Source organism: Stegastes partitus, unplaced genomic scaffold (genome assembly GCF_000690725.1).
Source record: "Stegastes partitus isolate 25-593 unplaced genomic scaffold, Stegastes_partitus-1.0.2 Scaffold94, whole genome shotgun sequence".
Lineage (NCBI taxonomy): Eukaryota > Metazoa > Chordata > Actinopteri > Pomacentridae > Stegastes > Stegastes partitus.
Window position 1 is genome coordinate 385,333 of NW_007577825.1, and position 18,845 is coordinate 404,177.

The 18,845-nt window shown below is 41.7% G+C and overlaps 3 protein-coding genes across 3 annotated transcripts in view; 2 read left to right on the forward strand and 1 right to left on the reverse strand.

The window, feature by feature from the left end:
- The first annotated feature begins 204 nt into the window (after positions 1-204).
- On the forward strand, positions 205-10,048 carry tmem62 (transmembrane protein 62). The gene is made up of 14 exons (XM_008277292.1): positions 205-701; positions 860-1,058; positions 1,427-1,538; positions 2,282-2,419; positions 2,835-2,880; positions 3,343-3,484; positions 3,723-3,847; positions 4,098-4,220; positions 4,305-4,460; positions 4,848-5,007; positions 5,272-5,470; positions 5,678-5,773; positions 6,029-6,147; positions 7,348-10,048. The coding sequence occupies exons 1-14, from the start codon at positions 664-666 to the stop codon at positions 7,666-7,668; spliced, it is 1,974 nt and encodes a 657-aa protein (XP_008275514.1). The 5' UTR covers positions 205-663; the 3' UTR covers positions 7,669-10,048.
- Positions 10,049-11,835: 1,787 nt separating this feature from the next.
- ptgr2 (prostaglandin reductase 2) lies at positions 11,836-15,938 on the reverse strand. The gene is made up of 8 exons (XM_008277293.1): positions 15,688-15,938; positions 15,468-15,586; positions 14,229-14,420; positions 13,911-14,081; positions 12,889-13,098; positions 12,582-12,791; positions 12,443-12,482; positions 11,836-12,357 (listed from the first exon to the last, which is right to left on the reverse strand). Exons 1-8 carry the CDS (start codon positions 15,722-15,724, stop codon positions 12,293-12,295), a joined length of 1,044 nt encoding a protein of 347 aa, XP_008275515.1. The 5' UTR covers positions 15,725-15,938; the 3' UTR covers positions 11,836-12,292.
- Positions 15,939-16,424: 486 nt separating this feature from the next.
- Positions 16,425-18,845, forward strand: part of mideasb (mitotic deacetylase associated SANT domain protein b) — a 30,008-nt gene continuing 27,587 nt past the window's right edge. The window contains exon 1 of the mRNA XM_008277295.1: positions 16,425-16,727. The gene's annotated coding sequence lies outside the window, so the exon portion shown is untranslated. The remainder of the gene's footprint in view (positions 16,728-18,845) is intronic.

Genomic DNA, 18,845 nt, shown 5'->3' on the forward strand with positions numbered 1-18,845 from the left:
ATTGCTTGCGTTACAGTGACTCCCATTCAAAGTCTTCGAAATATAAACAGTGCAAAATATATAGGTAAACATAAGTTTAAAAAAAGACCTAAAATTATAAACATAAATAGAAAAATATGTCCTAAAAATATAAACATATTAGATACAAAAATGTAGAAAAAAAATATTATATTGTTTTTATTTTATTTTATATATTTTATCGATCCCCGAGGACAAATTGCTTACATTACAGCTGCTCCCATTCAAAGTCTTCGCGATATAAACATAAGTAGAAACAGTATTAGCACAAATATAAAATGTAATTTTTCTAAGAAAAGAAAAGAAAAAATACAATATATTATATTCTTAATATAAAAACTGCAATTGTGCCTGTAATAAAATACAACTTTGAGGAAACCTTCACCTGTCATTTTTTCGGTATTCTCGGAAGTCCTCGCGATGGCAGGTGCGGCGAGAGCGCGGCGCTCAGGAAACAATGTCAGAGTGGGAGCTCTTCCGCCACTCTCTGCCTGTTCAGTCGCTGCTGACGTCTCCCCCTCCAACCGGTTAGTGCTGTGCTGGAAGCTGGTAGGCAGCTAGCTGCTGGCTAACCCGCCGAGCTATCTCCTCCTCCTCCGCCTCGGAAGGCAGCCGAACGGAGCCGTGAATGAACCGCGCACCTCCATGCATCCCCTGTGGCCGCGATGGCAGCGACAGAGACGGTCTGAGTCTTAGCTCTTAGCCATGTAGCTCCATGGTCCTGTATATCTGTAGTCAATGTTAGTGTGATTCGTGCCCCTTTAGCTGTTTCCACCAGTAGCTAGCTTTTTTTCTGTGCGGGACAGACGGCGGCAGCTAGCCCCCTTTCTCGCCACTACAGGAGGATGCTGAAGCTGTTCGGTGCGCTGGTTATCCTCGGACTGGCCCTGGCGTGCATCACCTCCTGGGTGCTGGACAGCTATGACACGGCTTGGCACCCCAAACGGAGCGTTCAGCAGCCGCCTGTCGGTGATGGATCTAAGGGGAGTTCTCCACCATTTCCCGGCGACGAGTTGGACAATATATTCTGGTTTATACAGGTGGGCTGGTGTTCTGTTCTGCTAGCTAGCTTGGTGAGGTCTCGCAAGCCATTTACCACAACCTAAACTCAACTGTTATCCCCATTTTTATAGCCATTTAGCAGCTTTTCAGTGTTGTATTACAAAGCTAGCTGCTCTGCTCCCCCCACTGAACTCTGTGATTGAGTCAGTGACCACACAAGTGTGTCAGGTATAGGGAAAAAAAAAAAAAGGTTTCAGTAACACACAGCAGTTTGCAGACAGACTTTGTACTCTTGTGTTTCACAGTCTGCAGAGTCAAAATGCCCCACACAACCTTTATTCCAAAACCATTTTAATTCTCCCTTTTTTGTCATTTTTATTTTTATTTTTTTCATGTGTGATTCAAGGTGTCTGACATTCACATAAGTCGATTTCACGACCCAAGGCGGATTCCAGATTTCGAAAAGTTCTGCACCGACACCATTGAAGTGATCAAACCAGCTCTAGTGCTTGCAACAGGTACAGTACCTTTTCCTCCTCACTAGTTATTAGTCAGTTATTATTTTATACTGAAACATAGCTGAATAGGTGTGGTTCATGTTAATGCACCCCAAAATGTGCCTCATATTCTTAATTCTGAGTAGGACTGCAAAATGTGGTCATTTTTGCAATTGATTAATCTGTTATTATATTCTCGATTAGTTGTTTAGGCTCTAAAATGGCTAAAAATGACCATCAGAATCAAAGATGATGCCTTGAAATGTCTTGTTTTGTCCCCACCCCAGAGAAGGGCTGCAGGTTATGATTATTTTAGTTGTTGATTAATCCATTATTATATTCTCGATTAGTTGTTTAGGCTCTAAAATGGTTTAAAATTACCATCAGTGTTACCCAAAATCCAAGATGGTGCCTTTAAATGTCTTATTTTGTCCCCAGCCTGGAAAAGGGCTGCAGGTTCTGATTATTTTAATTGTCGATTTATCTGGTATTATTTTGTAGATTAGTTGTTTGAGCTATGAAATTGTGAAAAATGTCCATCAGTGTGTCCAAGATGACATCAAAGGTCTTGTCTTGTCCACAACCCAAAGAGGAGGATAGAAACCAGAAAAGATTTCAATTTAAGAGGCAGAAATCTGAGAATTTTCAGCTTTTTTACGCTTAAAAATTGACTAAAATCGATAATTAAAATTATTCCTCTGTTACTTGTTGTGCCTCTAAATCTGAGATGCCTTATTTGTTGCCACGTTTTTCCTTGACCACAGGGGATCTGACAGATGCCAAAACAGAGAGTAAGGTGGGCTCCCTCCAGCATGAGGTGGAGTGGCAGGCCTACCACAACATCCTCAAGAGGTCCCGCGTGATGGAGCGCACCAGGTGGATTGACATCCGCGGAAATCATGGTGATCAGCCGCCCCAGTTTTATTCCTCTTAATGCTCGTTCCAGTGAAGGGAGTGTGCAACACAGCTGAGGTTTTCTGAGAACTCCTTGGAGCACTTTAGCATCACACAGGAAGTCACCCTGCCCCTCCTCTTCACCGCCTTCCTCTCTGTTATTGGATCAGAGGCGACTGGACAAGAAACCGGATATCATTGCTTTGTGTCTGTCGAAAAAAAAAAAAAAAGAAAAGCCAGTTATTGGATCTGCAGTTTCTCTGACAGTTATTCTCCTGATATCGATCACAGTAACGATAGATTTTGTTCGATATCTTCCTGTAACACAAGAGATTCCTGCAATAAATATTCAGTTTGCATTGTTCATCTGTGACCTCTCGTGTACGCTGCTCCAACTCACATTTTTTTTCATTTCCCTGACAGATGCTTTCAACATTATTTCACTGGACAGCATCAACAATTATTACAGGTCAGTACGATATGATCCTCGTGACAGTAAATGCCTGTTTTACATTCAGCCAGAGTCTGCTCCGGCATGTCTAACCGCAGCAGAGGGGGGAGCATGAAGTAGATCGAAGTATGCTGGGACTTCAATGCCCCTGAAACATGAGCAGTTGCAGTCTTGTTTGTTGACAATAATCCAAGCTGTCTTAGCTTCCTGAGGACCAAAATAGAAGAAGGAAGCACATGAACAGACCGACCCTTTCGTGTTTCGACGCTTTCTTTTTTTGCTGCCCCCGTTAATGCTGACTGATCTTTTATCTCCCTTACGTTGTGGTTGTTATCCTCGACGAGACAAAGTCTGTCTCCTGCTAATTTATTTGTTTAAATATCATTAAATTATCTCAGAGCTCTATTAGGCTAGGAGCTGCTGGCTCCAGACCAGACTGCTATCTTGCTGCTGATGTTGACTTTTCCTCATTTTCTCCAGGAAATATTCAGCTAATCAAAAAGTAGGCTCCTTCCACTATGTTCACAAAACTCCCTTTGGGAACTATTCCTTCGTCTGTGTGGATGCCACCCTGACTCCAGGACCAAAGAGACCGTACAACTTCTTTGGTATTCTCAACCAGGTAAACTTGTCCACTCCCTTTTAAATACCACAGTTAATGGTGCTTTGATACTGCGATTAGTTTAAGATTAGTGGATGACTTAAGGACACATTCCTCTGTAAGAAAATGTGGTCACTGAATAAACAAATAGTAAATCCGCATTTCCTAGTAAGATACTTTCATTTTCTGTCTATGAAGGAATACCTAAGCATCCATGGAGCATATACTGTAGTTAACATGTTTTGTCCTCCTGTGACAGACTCAGATGGACTTGCTGGACACGTTCAGAGCTGAGAGTCTGAAAAGCAACCAGTCGATCTGGTTTGGCCACTACACCACCTCCACCGTAGTCTCCCCATCCCCAGGAGTTCGGGACATAATGAGGTAAGAAAATACTAAATGTGAAACCAGTTTCTGGAAGCCAAATAGAGGAAATGTGTATTTTTCCTTCCAGTTAAATGCAAACATTTAACAACTGACTCCTTTTACCTGCAAGCTCAACCTTTGCCACGCAGCATTTGAGAGGCAGCTGGTTTGAATTTCATAAAAGTCACAGTTGTGATGTTGGAATATTTGAAATGTGTAAACACATATCTTGACCTTGTAACTATCTTTTCTACATTTATCTGTAAAGGTCTGCAGTTGCGTATCTGTGCGGCCACCTGCACACACTGGGAGGCCTGATGCCCGTCCTCCACAGCCGACACCCCCAAGGCACCCTGGAGCTGGAGCTGGGCGACTGGATGGACAACCGCAGGTGTGTACCATCACCTAATACCTGTAACTGTAATTTCTTTCACTGCTGCTTCTCTCGTTATCGCTCAGTTCATTCTGTCTCCAGGTACCGAGTCCTGGCTTTTGATCACGACCTGCTGAGTTTCTCCGACCTGAAGTTTGAGCAGTGGCCCGCAGTGCTCATCACCAACCCCAAAGATGCTCAGTATCTGCACCCGGGGGTGGAGCCGCTGGGTCGGATACGGAGATCGACGCACATCAGGTGCGTGGTGAACCATAAACCTACTTACTGGCGGCCATGCAGATGATTTACAAACACTTTGTTTGTCTTATGAATTGTGCACACATTTACGAGGCAACTGCACCTGAAAACACAGCCAGCCTGAAATGTAGTTTATTACATCAGTGTTTATTTAAGATATAGTCATGTTTGTGCTTTGCTGTTTGGATGATAACTACAAGCAGACATGCTGATAAAACCTCATTTCATCATCATTTGGTGCATCCTGAACATCCTGTCTATGGATTCATGTATTTTGATTACTTTGACATTCAGTTTCATTTAATTTAATTAAAATGCAACTAAATTTTCATCTGATTTTCATTATTTAAGCAGTCATTTTATTGTATTTTTTTTCCCTCTCCATAGGATCTTGGCCTTCTCCGAAGCCCCGATCACCGCGGTGCACGTGAGCGTAGACGGGGAGCCTGTGGGGAAGGGCCACTCTGCTGGAGGTCCCCTCTATGTCCTGCTATGGGATCCGTCGCTTTACCTCACCGGACTGCACACGATCAGAGTTAAAGTGGAGGTCGGTGCAGCCTTCATTTGTCTTCCACTTAAAGTCAAAAGTGTCCTGAGACGTTTAAATATTTCATGGGCCTTGATTAAGTTTGGTTGATTTGTTTGACGGAGCTGAATTATGAATAGCTTTATTAGATTTTGCCGTCTGGGGACTGTAGCTTGGAAACGGTAACGGTCCACTCAACTGTTGCACATATTTTAGTATGACTCTTATTTATATTAATAAAATTAACAATTTGCTGCTTTCTTAATCTTTTTATGGGCGAATCAGGACTCGGCAGGCCGGTCGTCTGTGAAGGAGCAGCACTTTACTCTGGAGGACGATCTGACTCCCAGCTTCGGCTTCGTTCAGTCCTTCATCCTCCTCACGGACCACTACATCCTGGGCCGAGTGGCGTTTATATTTATGATGCTGCTGAATGTCGGTGTGCTCATGGCCTTCAGGTTCCTGAGCGTTCCTTCTGGCAGAGGTGAACTGTCGTTTTATCATAATGTAATTTCTCTTACAGGCAGCTGCAGTTCCGCTACATTTACTTTACAATCTGAAGTAGAGTTCACGATGAACCTGTGCAGATTACATGCTGATTTATTGCCGTATGCATTGGCATACTGTAGGAGTAGGTATTTTTTGCATCGTATTCAATTCTAACTTTTCAGTTTCTCTTTATGTTTTGCAGGATTGACCGCTCAGGCATGTATGTCGCTCCATCTGGTCAGCAAAATGGACACCTTCTACTATTCTCTGCTGCTGTTCAACCTGTGCACAGCCTTAGGTGGGTTAACTGCTGTGCTTTACTCCTACTTTGACTTTTCAGGCCTCCTTATTGTAATTGCAGTTTATCTATCGTCTATTAAATCAAGGCTCCAATCTTTTACTGTATATCATTCTTTGAGGTTGCAAGATTTGGGAGTGCAAAACTACTGCAGTCCATACCAAGATGTTTATATCCTTGTAATATAATTAAGTTTGCTTTACAAGAATTGCATGTAATCCTGTGCATGTTTCTGTAAATTGTGCCTTCTTCCAGGTCCGTGGTTTATAGGAGAGCTGATCGACGGTCACAGCGGTGCCTGCTTTGCTTTCGGAGTGCTCATCGATGGACACTTCCTGGAGGGCAGTCTCACCTACGTGGTTGGAGTCGTTCAGGTAAGAAAATTATTATTATTTGGCACATTTGCATCTCTGTACATGCACCTGTGGGGACGTTGTTTTTGCATGTCATATGTGTAATTGTAGGTTATAACTGTACATCCATTCTCACTATCTTTTTTCAATTGCGAAAGCTCAAAACTCCAGCTCTGCGTTCCCTGTCCAGCAAGTTAGCCACTAGCTGGTGAACATAATAGCACCTTTGGGAGCCAGATAGTTTTCACAGAAGTTGACAATAATTTTATTAAGAAACTTTATTTTTTATTTCACCTTCAAAACTGGAGTTTGTCTGTACATGAAGCACAGACTGAGCTGTTCTGACTGTCAAGAGAAGCTTGTTCCACAACGCTGGGGCTAAAGCAGTAACAGCAGGTTCCTCCTTTGTTTTAAGGCTGGACTGGGGTCAGAGTTCAGAGATGTAGAGCGGAGCAAGGCCGTGTAGTGGCCAGACCCGCCCCCTCTCCTTAATAATAAGTAGCATTGCTGCCTGTCTGTGTTGTAACAAGTTAACCTCATCAGCTCCAAAGGTGATGATGTGTCAGTGTTGTGTGTCACAGCTTGTTTATGCTGCTTCAGAGCAGCCAAAAAATCAATTATGGCAGCCTTAGCTCTTTTTAAAATTTCTGGCATATTGATCATATTTTAAATTACATTTTTTAAGAGCTCCCACTTAATTTACAATTGTACGCTGTTTGCTGCGTCTATGCCTTAAATCAGTGGTGGGTGTTTCCTGCATAGAGGACTTTTTGACACCCTCCAGATAGGTTCTAGCTAGCACAAAAAGAAAATCACTACTTTTTTTTTCTTTTTAGAATTAACAGACAAATAGCAAAGGCCCATTCTGAGTAAAACAAAAACCCTGCACTAGTTTCCAGTTAAGAGTTGGATCTACCCCACTGGCCCTTACATACAACTGGAATTAAAAGGAACATTTGTTCTCACTCTATAGATTTCCCCTAAATCAAACCATTTGGGAAGAGAAACTTGCTGTCTAGTTAGTTTCATTTTGAGAAACGTCTGCCTTACACTCTTTATTTATACGTTTTTACATAACGTGTGTTTTAATCCATTTAAGTATAACCTCACATCGTGCTGCCCCCCTTTGCTATATTATTTTCTGGTTAGACAAAAAACTGATTATCATTTTATTTTAAGTGCACTAATCGTATTACCATGCGCTGATTTCCTCTCCACCAGCTGCTCTTCTTCAACATGCCCCTCACCTTTTACCTCTGCTGGAGCCTCCATCACCGTTGCCGCGGCAACACCTTCCGATCCCACTTCCTGCGGCCGGGCTGCCGCTGGCGGACTCTGGCGGTTCACCTCTTCATGCTGCTGCTGCTCACCTGGCAGGCCCACTCCTGCTACTTTCTCCTGGAGACCTACGGCCCCATGGCCTTTTTCCTGTCTCCCGTCCGCACGTGGGCGCTAGGGCTCAGCCTGCTATTGGTCTACCGCGCCTGGACAGGCCCCGCCCCTTTCCTTCGAGACAACAGCAAGAGCGTCTCTCCCTCTTGACAGTAATTGCACTGTACCACCGCGATCCCCCTCCCTCCTCCTCGAGCCTGACTCACAGATATATTTTGCTGTCTCTTTCCACCCCGAAAGCCTCAATTTCCCCCCCACACAGCAGCCCCCCCTTCCTTCTTTTCTCTCCTCTATCCAAAGCCACTTCACAGTACATCACTCACTATCCTGTTTCTAGATAGTATTGTTTACTTAATATGCATGTTATTGTAAAGCACCAATGCGCACATTTCTGGCCATATTCATAGCAATGTGTACAGTGTAAAGAAAAAAAAAAAACAAATCACCTTGGATACATTAAGGGTAAAATAGCCGATTCGAGCTATGTGAGGACGTCGTGTGCTGCGGTTGACAGTATACCTTGATAGAGCTGTATTCTGCTGTGGTTTAAGTTGAGATTTAGCACTTTTTGGAAGTGTTGCCTTGGCCAAAAGCCACTTCACCACTGCCAAAGGATGAATAAGAAAGATTTCACCTTTTATTCTTCCCTCTGAAAACCACTCACTAACGAAGGCTGGATGTGCCAAACTGATTCTCGTGTTTACCTTCGCAAGACAAAAGGGGTACAACCACATTTTATACACCGTAAGCTCTCCCCAACTTCCCCGTGGCTTACAGGCAGTAGTTCAGCCGAGATGATCATATTCTTAAGTTTATTCTACGCATAACGACAGAAAAATCAAAGGAGGGAAAGTACAAATCAATCAAGTACTGTAGTTGGTCCGTGTGTCTTTAAATCAAACGAATTCCATTGCAAACAACTGCCAGTACAAAGTCAATGTTCACATTGGAATATTCATATCAAAAAAATAACCTTCAACGCCACTCTTCAGCAAAACGCAGAGAAGCCGGCTTGACTTTTCCTGCTCCTTCAAACGTGACTACAGAAAGCAGCTGTTTGTTTCTCAGGAATGTGAGCACTTGAACAATAGGCTGGTCCCAGTAGTATTTCAGGACAATGTTTTTATACTCCATAGTAGCTCAGTGAACTAAAACCATGTCAAACAATCCAGATGTGTGGTGGCTAAAAAAAAAAAATAACAAAAAAAAAAAGACGAAGAAGAAGAAAAAAAAAAAGAATCAAAATGAATGTGTTCTAGCTGTGGTAACATGAGATCAACCAGTACTATGCTGTTTTATTTATTCATTCTGATTGTATCGTGTGATTATTTGATTTATTTTTTTTAATCCCCCCCCCTTTCCTCTCATGTTATAAATCAGCACTGAAAATGGGTATTCTTCACCTGCACGGTGAGCGTGGTTAGGAAGATATTAGAGCATTCCCTGTGTTGGAAGTTAATTTTTACAAGATTTTATGTGTGCAATAATGTTTTGTCTTTATTGTTCTGAATGTGAATTTTTTATTTTTTTTTTCTTTGTGAAGGTGTGAGAGCAGTAAATTGTGTCATTTGCACTGTAATTCAATCCTTTCTAGTCTGCAGTAGCAGTTGCCTGGATTCCACACGAGGGCAAACGGTACATAAATATGAAGAAGAACGCATTTATCAAGACTTTTAATAGACGAAATATTCCAATAGAGTTAGATCCTGGTATGTTTTTTTTTTCTCTCCAACCATACCCAGCTTGAGTGCAGAATAATTGCTCAGTGCTGTGATAAGACACGTAGTTTAATATTAGAACAGCTGCTAGACACTGAGAAAATTAAATTAGGTGCACTCTTGCTGGCAGTGGTTTAATAACTTTTTTCTCTCCCCACTTCGCTGCATCGACAAATCCTCTTCATTTATACAGGAGCACTACCAAGTGTGTAATTTCTGCGTAGAAAAAAAAAAAAAGGATACTTTATGGACTTTTATTATTGGAGAGTTTTTTTTCCTTCTTCTCTAATAACACTCTCTCAAGCTGCCCCACAAGGAGGCAGTACTGAGTGAATCCGGACGGTAATGAGAGATGACTGTGCTGCATTTCACTTCCCCCGCCAAATTATGCATGGGACTGTTATTTTCTTCTTTTTTTGTTCTTTTTTTTTTTTTTACAGTGAAGCACCAAAACCCTTGTCTTGACAGGGCAGGCTTCATAGTTTATCATCACCTATAAATCTGACGTGATTGTCCTCCGCTGTACACTGATTCGACTGTTCACGACATGGACTGACACGGACTCCGCCGCATCAACGAGGAGGAATATGCTGTCAAAGTGATGTTCTGCTGTTCATGTGACTTACTCTGCAACCCCACCTCTCTCTCTCTCTCTTAATTTCAAACACTGAAGCATATGAATGAGTAGATGACGATTTTACACCTGCCACATATTTTTCTTGTGACAACTGAAATTTAGAGCCAACCACAATTTTATTTTGTTAATGGTTTATAGTGCTGTGGAATAAAAATGTTCATTACAGTAAACCACATACGTTGTCTTTGCTCATTGTCATGTACCGTTACACAGGAGTCAGAAGGAACATGGAGATAATTACAAGTGACATCATCAATAAATAACACTGTTAGTTGGTTGAAATGCAGTGTAGAAGAAGTAGAAAGCTTTATACTTTTAGTTTTCTCCACAGTGAGCTGATGACAGATTATTTTGCTCCTTTATTTTATCCTTTTCAAGCCCTTTTTTTTTATTTCCAAGGTCCTTAGACTTGCTATTTTTAGATCTTGGCACATATTCAGTCATTTATCGACACCCTATTTCCCCACACAGCCATTTTTCTCACATTTCCAATTATCCTCGTGCTTAAACGATAATTGGACGGATGTGTTTTGGAGCTTAACTGCAAAGCACCAGCTCTTATTAAAACTAAACCAGTCAGTAAATGCAGTGTTACACAGTGCTGTAGCACCACCGGCAGTACATTTACTCAAGTCCAGTTTTGCAGCACATGCACTTGAGTATTTCCGTTTTATGCTACATTTCAGAGGTATACATTGTACTTTCTAATCCTCCGTATTTGTTTCCCAGCTTCGGTTAGACGTTACAAATATGTTAAAAATGAAACCACTCATGTGCAGCCTGCTCTGCTACAGAAATGTGTAATCAGGGTCACGTTTTAGAGTCGTTAACAGCTCAACCAAACGGGTTTTCCCCTCTGAACGTCTCACATGCTGTCAGATAATAGAAAAGCTGAGAACAGATTTGTGTATCAAAATGTTGGTTTTCTTATTTTTTTTCTCTCATTCTCCATCATGTTTGGAGCCCTAAGATTTATCTGCTGTCCATGTATATAAAACTGTACGAAATAGTTCAAACCTGCAGCAGCTACAACAGAAACACACATCAATAACCAGTATTAATTATCTAATCACGTCATGTATAGTAATATATCAGTCAGAGGGATCAAACCAGGACTATTTGTTCAACACTTTGAACTATATTTTGCTGGTAAGAGTTGTGAAAATTTACTTAAGCAGGATTTTTCATGCTGCTCTTCTATTTTTTTTACATGGCTACATTGGTCATTTTACTTCCTTCCCCACTTTGCACCAGTATAAACCTGTCCACTCTTTGTGGCTTAAGTACAAGTAAGGCAGTAGCTGGTTGGGTAATGTGACTTTTCTCTTTTTTAAAGAAATGTATTTCCATTGGTTCAGAGAAGAAAAAAGCACTTGAAGGTAATTCTATGTGAAGTCTTGTTCTAGTCTGCTGTTGTTTCCCTGCCGCTATGAGTGTTGACGGTATTTACATGGTGATGCAAAGCAGTATGCTGTACAGTACGTGGATATTAACTTTACCTGCACTGTTTGGTGCAGTTGTGTGAATAATCAAAGCCAATCTTTTTTTTTTTTTCCAACTGATTGGAGGTTAAAAAAGGACAAAAATGTTAAAGATTTTGATTTATTTTTACACTGCATTTGAAACATTATTCTCACATATGTTTCACTTGGGGCTGCAAGGTGGCTCGGTGGTTAGCACCGTTGGGCCGCAGCAAGAAGGCCAGTTTGCATCCCAGTGAGGACACCCGGGATCTTTCTGTGTGGAGTTCACATGTTCTCCCCGTGCAGCGTCAGTTCTCTCCGGGTTCTCCGGCTTCCTCCCACACAGTCCAAAAACATGCTGAGGTTAATTGGTGATTCTAAATTGTCCGTAGGTGTGAATGTGAGTGTGCTTGGTTGTCTGTCTCTAAGTGTGGCCCTGTGATAGACTGGTGACCTGTCCAGGGTGTCCCCTGCCTTCACCCTGAGTCAGCTGGGATAGGCTCCAGCCCCCCATGACCCTAGTGAGGATTAAGAGGTGTATAGATAATGGATGGATGGATGTTTAACTTGTTTGACAGCCCTTTGTCAGTATTGAGGTTACAAGACGACCTCTGCTAATGTCTTATTAAATCTGCAGTAATTGCATGATTTTTAGGTTCATACCATGAAGCAGTAATGCAATAGTTTTCTCCAGATTTGTACCTGCTGCCCCTTTTTCAAAAGTCTGAATCAACAGGTAATTAAAATCAAGACTTTTCTTCTAGGCATTCTTTACACGTCATTTCGTTCTTAATTGATTTTTCACTTACAGTGCGTGGTTGCAATCAGCCGGCATCAGTTAATTAATGCAATACTTTGCTAGAGTTCATTAAGTTAGTGTTAATGGTGGTGACAAACAGGCAGATGGGGGTTAATTTCCCAGGCGCAGTCTCTGCTGGAAACAGCGGTTGTTTTCTTCAGGCTGAGATCTTTATAATTTGCTTGCCAATGTTTCCCCCTTTCATCATGGAGCAAAATGCAACTAAAAGGAAATGAAAAAAAAAAAAAGAATAAACTCCTGCCACAAAGAAGTCACATAATACAGAAAAACCTGAATACTCACGTACCTCCCATATTTTCTATACCATTCACCACAGTTTCTAGCACCTGCAGAGAGGAGGGCAAAGTAAAACTAATGAGAAAAGACAGGCGAGGAAGAGGCATTTTGCAAGTTACCCACACAGTCAACCACCATTTCCTCCGTACCTTGATCTGGGCCGATTTGACCCACTGGCTGAGCTCAAAGAGGGCAGCGTCGACTTTGCTCATGTAGTTCAGCACCATAAATCGCTCCCGGGTGATGTTCTTGCTTCGCAGGTTTTCCTGGGTCTCGTCGCTCAGGGGCGGAGGATAAGGCACGTCTTTGTTGTACTGCGAGATCTGCCCGCACAGGATCACGTGGCCGCCGTTGTTCATCTGGAGGTAAAGGGAGGGATGGAGGTAGTAAGTTAACAGGACACAAACATGGGACTGTTGTGCTCAGAATCCACTTCCAGGCACATAAAAACAACACCTGTGCTATAACAGTGTCACTAATGGCGCCTCCCACGTTGTCAAAGTAAACGTCGATGCCATCGGGACAGCTCTCCTTGAGTTTTGCCGTGACATCTTCCTGCCGATAGTTTACAGCTGCAGAGAAGCCCAGATCTTCCACTAGAGCTTTACACTTCTCATCTGAACCACAGATCCCAACCACCCTCACGCATCCATCCAGCCGGCCGATCTGGAAGAAGAAAAAAAAAGCCGTGTGAAACGAATGATACAATCAGGATCTCACTTCTTTCCTTTACTCCTGTAATCTTATCTGCATTCATGTTAGCATCTGTGGTTAGCCTGATCACATCTGCTGCCTTCAGTATGCCTTTTGAAACACACATTCCTCTCGATAACCATCTGGCATGAATCTGTAATGCATTTAGGCCCATTATTTAGGATGAGAAATGTTTTTTAACTTTAATAATTAATAGAAAGCCCACAATTTTAGGAATGCCATGTTGGTGCATTTATTAAACACATTGAAACGGCTGTTAAGACTGTTTGATTGATTAGCTGCCAACTATTATATTAGGCACAAACTATTTTGCTAATCAATTATTTGGTTTAAGTACAAAAAGAAAGAAAGAAATGAATTCCAGCTTCTTAAATTGTCTTCTTATTTCCTTCTCTGTGACAGTAAACTGAATATCTTTGGGTTGTGGACACAATAAGACATTTAAAAAAGGTAATCTTTGGCTTTGGGAAACACTGATTAACAATTTTTAAGACACTTTATAGACCAAACAACTAACCCATTAATCAAGAAAATGATGTACGGATTACACAACAAAGAAAATAACAGCAGATTGCAGCCCTACTTGCTGTATTTGTTCTCACACAGTGCAATTTTATCTTTATTCTTATTTTTATTTTATCTTCATTCTGTTTTTTGTAATGACTTTGTGCTCTTTTGCTGTATGCTGCTAATCTAAAGAGCTGCTAAACTGCCTTTCGTTGTTGCCCAACAATGACAGGAAAGGTCTATTCTTTTCTATTTACCTGTCCAGCTAAGGAGCCGCAGGCGCCAGCTGCACCACTGACCACCATCGTCTGATTGGCCCCTTTGGTCACATGACCCTTCTCCCTGACGCCCAGCAGCGCAGTGAGGCCTGTCATTCCAACTGCACCCAAAAGGTAGGACAAGTGCCCATCAACCAACTGCGGATCGACCTACAATCGACAAAACAGAAGTCATGTCTGGAGCTTTCACGTGTACAGAGCACATTGCGACTTTTATCATAAAGACATTTTTGCAAAAGGAAACATGACCCAATCCACCTGTTTAATGAACTACAGCATAGCTCAGTTATGCCACACCTTCTGTAAGCCGCTCCCTGCCATAACAGCATGGGTCTGCCAAGGCCAGTTGAACGACGTGACCACATCTCCCTCAGCGCAGGTGGTGCAGCGGCTGGACTCGACCACGCCGACCCCACCGCCATCCACACTTTCCGACAGCTGCCATGGACTCAGGTACTCGGCACCGGTGTCTTCGTTCATTCTGCAGCGCTGACGGGAAAAGACAAAAAGGTGAGTGGGAGTAATGGGGGGTTGAGAGGCTAGTATTGTGAAAGAAACTTGGGTCATGCTTCCTTACAAAACAAAATATAGCGTATACACTAGTGATGCACAATATTAAAATTTCTGGCCGATACCGATATCCGATATTAAGATTTCTGATATCACTGATAACCAATATTACCGACGTCGATATTCAATTTTCATTCACACCAAAAATGAGTAGAAGTAGGCACTGTAAAAATATGAACCCTATTCAAAAGAAGCCCAAATTAGATCACTTAGTCTTCTTTATTATGTAACTAAAGTAAAACATATTTAAACATATTTTACCATATTTAACGTTCAAGTCCAGGACCATTTAAGCAAAAACATCTGTGAAATAGCAGCAATATCAAATGTAGAGACGAAGGCGCTAATGTTAGACAATCATCGGCTAAATTTTTTCATCAGACCGACACCGATATATTGGAAAAAATACAAATATCGGCCGATACCGATGTGGTCGCCGATATATCATGCATCCGTAGTATACACGAATTAGTCACAACATTAAAACCACCTCTTACAACATGTCGCCCCCCCTCTGTACAGCCAAAACAATGTGTCCTGTGGTGTCTGGGGACAGGAACAGTGGTGGGTCCTGTAAGATGCAATTTGGGGCCTCTGTGGATCAGGTTTGTTCCAGTGCTTCGCCTGGATGCTCAATCGTATTGGGATGTGGGCAGTCTGGAGGGTGGGTCAACACATTGGACTCTTGGTTTACACTGTAGCAGGGTGCACTGTCCAGCTAGGGTGCTGTGTTCAGTCTTTAGGTGGCAAAATAACATCCACGTGAATGCTAGAATATTGCACTATAATAAGATCAATGCAATTCTCTTCTCCTGTCAGTGGTTGTAATGTTGAGATTGATGCAGATCCCTATGCTGCAACCCTGTCTTGTGACATTTAAAAACACCAAACTGCCTGGTAAGTCCACATGCATGAGTAAACACTAAAGGTCATCAAACATGCCCGTTGCTGTGACTGTATAAATACCATGTAGGGGTCGACTGAGAGGTAAAGCGTCCGAACAAGGACCTCCCCATCCTTCAGCTCAGGTGCTAAAGTCGTCTCCTCCAGGCGGAAATTCTCAGGAACTGGCGCCCCGTTTTTACCTTTTTTTCGTGAATGAGAGGCGTTGAGTTAGCTGCACGTGTGCAGCACAGGCTACAAGAAAACTTAAGTTCTTTAAATATATATGTATGAAACCACCCACCTGGCCGTGAGTTGAGGACGACTCTCTGCACCTGCATCCTTGTAAAGTAACTCGAGCCTCGTAGCGGTGTTTGTACTGATAACCAAACCTGGCAAAGGAAGCTTCTATGTGCGGTCAAAGCGTTATTAATAAAAGCGTGTTTAACAGTAAATAGCAACACTAGGAAATGACCAAACCTGATGGCAAAACCTTGTTGTTAACACTGCTCACATTAGCTAACAGGTCCTTGTTTGCATGCTAGCAGAAAGTTAACAAAGAGCACCAAGAAAGTCACTTTGAGAGCAAAGCGAGATGCTTCCCTGTTGCGCACTTCAGTCTTCGTTTAAATCCCTGCCAGGCAGTTGGAGTTCCTAATTTTGAAGATGAGAGGAAATAAATACGTCTAATTTTCGATGTTGTCTCCGTTTTCTAGTAATTGGTATCACTTCAAACTGCTAACATCTCAGTTTGACAGCGGTTGTGTGTATATTTTACCGTCTTAAAAAAAAAAAGACTGGTTCATTCTGCGCATGCCCAGCTTCAGCTAAAGTACTATTTTTATTAAATTATAAATTTCATGTTGCGTATTTATTTCTTAGCGAGTATTTAAAGACGCTACGTGTTAAGTTGAGATGGTTATTTTACAGTGCGACATTATTTTCCCGATTTTCCGGCGCAGCGGTGGATTACTATCTTGCAAAGCGAGGTGAGGTTTCGCCGTTAAAGGCAGCTGATTTAGAAACGGTACGCGCCCTCAGCGGTCTGTTTTATTATTCCACTTCATCATCGCTGCAGCTCTTCAACATATTCAGCAGCGGATTTAACTGCATCTGGCGTCAGGGTAGGTCTGTTACTCGTGGAGGCTCTTGAACACGCGATGTAAAAGTGAGCCCAAAGTGGAACTGGGAAGTGACGCCTTGTGGAGGAATCTGACAAAATAATTTAAAAAAAAAGTTTATGGTGTCGGAGTGAGTCGCTGCCGTTACATTAGCATAACGTCAACTGTAGCCGTCAGAGCAACGACATGAAGGCTTGTGTACCATGGAGGGACCTCGTTTAATGTAAGTATGCTTGCTTGTGCATGATAGCTCCAGCTGAGTGTTGTGTTTATGAGGAGACTGTTGGTTTAGGAAGGCTGTTATTAGCCATATGATATGACTGGACAGCTAGCCGGTGAATGTAGCTAGCTTCACCTGATCTGACACCTTCCTCCAAACGCACACAAATGTGAGTGTCCCAGAAAGACCCAGAGTGCCATACATAGTGTATGTACATGAATATCTGGCTCTGCTGTGCAGAAATAGTCCCCCTCTTCCAACACTATGCCATCTGCATGTTAAAGTGAATCTAACAAGTCTTAAACAACAGCATCAGGTTCATCCAAGTATCACTTCACAGCAAAACAATCAGAACTTACAGGGCAATTTAATAGCTATCAGATTATCTAAAAAGCTTCATATGTTGTACACTTGATTAAGCATGAAAGTGGTATTCTGGATCCCAGCTGTTAATCATATTCACTAACAGTTCAGCTATTCATTCATTTCTTGATTTGGACTCTTAAGATGTCAGAAAAAAAGAGAAATCATTCCTCTCACCATTTTCTACATGTTTAGAGGTTGCTTTTTCAAAGAAAATAAGCTGCAGATATTTCATAAGATTGCTTGAAAAATGGCTTTAATCATTGAAGCTGCAATGATCAATCGATTAGTTGTCAACAAATGAATTGTTCTGCAACTGTTTTGATAATTGGTTAAGGTAAAACTAGATTTAAAAAGCCAAAAAAATACTAGTAACCTGAATATCCTTGGGTCATGGATAAAACAAGACATTTGAGGATGTTGTCTCGGGCTTTGGGAAACAGTGATGGACAATTTTGACCTTTTTCTGATGTTTTACAGCCCAAACAAATAATTAATAGAGCAAATAATTAGCAAATTAACCAACAGTAGAAATAGTTGTTAGTTGCAGCCTCATTACCAATTAATTAGTCAGTTGTTGGTAAATAATATGTCCATTGACTAACCAATTAGTCATCTAATTGTTTAACCGTTATCAGCTTTGAAAAATCATATTGCTGCATCCAAGAGGAAAGGCTGTCTTCCACACACTCAGACTGGCAGCACATCCCCCTGCACAGTAACAGTGTCATCAGAGGTAGGCATGTCAGTCTGACTCAACTTCTTGTCAACTGCATCTGTGAATGTTTTCAGGCTTTGCACTTTATTTTAAGGGCCACAGAGAAGAGAGAAAGAGAGAGACTGTAGGCCTGCACAGGCGGGCTGACACATGCTCGATCATGTCCAATGCTACAGAAAGTCTGCATCATCATTTACTACAGGCTTGTAATTGGCCTGTTTTCATCTTCTCATAGTGGAATCCAGCCATCATAAGCTGCATTAGTTACACATTTGCTACACTCTGTGATAAAGGGCCTGTGCAGTCTTGGGGCAAACACCCACGTGTCCAGTAGTTGCTGATTAATTTTCAGCTGATTGAATTGTTTGGGTTTGTTGACTAAATAATACCCAGTTTTTTTTTTCTAGATTGCATTACACAGGTGGCTGTTTGCCTCATGGTGATCAGGGTCACTTGGTATCGAGGCTATGGTTTGATTTGTTTGACATTACATCACTGAGTAGGTCACAGATCGCCTTGCAACATCTGAGGTTTGGTTAAGGACTCAGTGTTATTCCGTCACATGAACACAGGCAGAGCAAATGGCATGGATTGAATGTATTAGCACAGAAAGTATTCTATGGCAGGATACTATTTTACTTATTATAGCAGGAAAACATGAATGATCGCCCAATGATTCCAACAAGCCAGCTGTCTGGATCTAACATCTATTATTAATTGAGCCAATTCTTTGCTATGAAATGCCTGTGAGAATGCCAATTTTTCTTTATACTATATGTCTAATTTCTAATTGTAATTTAGCTATATAACCTTATTTTAATGATATTTTAAGCAACTTGTCATGAAAAAATGCCACATGTGCTCTGGTTCCACCTCAAGATTCAACATGAGATTTGCTGCTTTTCTAATAATATCTTTAATATGCCAATAGTGATGTATTTTATAACATTTTGTAGGGTTTTAATTTCAGATATGTAAATTACTCAGACAAAACCATGTCATGAATAACACAAAAGGGTCTTGACCTTAGTAATTACACT

Bases quoted from the DNA above. Each gene is read 5' to 3' on its own strand.
- tmem62 (XM_008277292.1), top strand. From the start codon at position 664: ATGCATCCCCTGTGGCCGCGATGGCAGCGACAGAGACG. The intron at 702-859 runs GTCTGAGTCTTA...TCGCCACTACAG, and splicing joins CGATGGCAGCGACAGAGACG to GAGGATGCTGAAGCTGTTCG. The intron at 4,461-4,847 runs GTGCGTGGTGAA...CCCTCTCCATAG, and splicing joins CGGAGATCGACGCACATCAG to GATCTTGGCCTTCTCCGAAG.
- ptgr2 (XM_008277293.1), bottom strand. From the start codon at position 15,724: ATGCAGGTGCAGAGAGTCGTCCTCAACTCACGGCCAG. The intron at 12,483-12,581 runs GTACGGAGGAAA...TCCTCTCTGCAG, and splicing joins TCAAATCGGCCCAGATCAAG to GTGCTAGAAACTGTGGTGAA. The intron at 12,358-12,442 runs GTACGTGAGTAT...ATTTCCTTTTAG, and splicing joins TGGTATAGAAAATATGGGAG to TTGCATTTTGCTCCATGATG.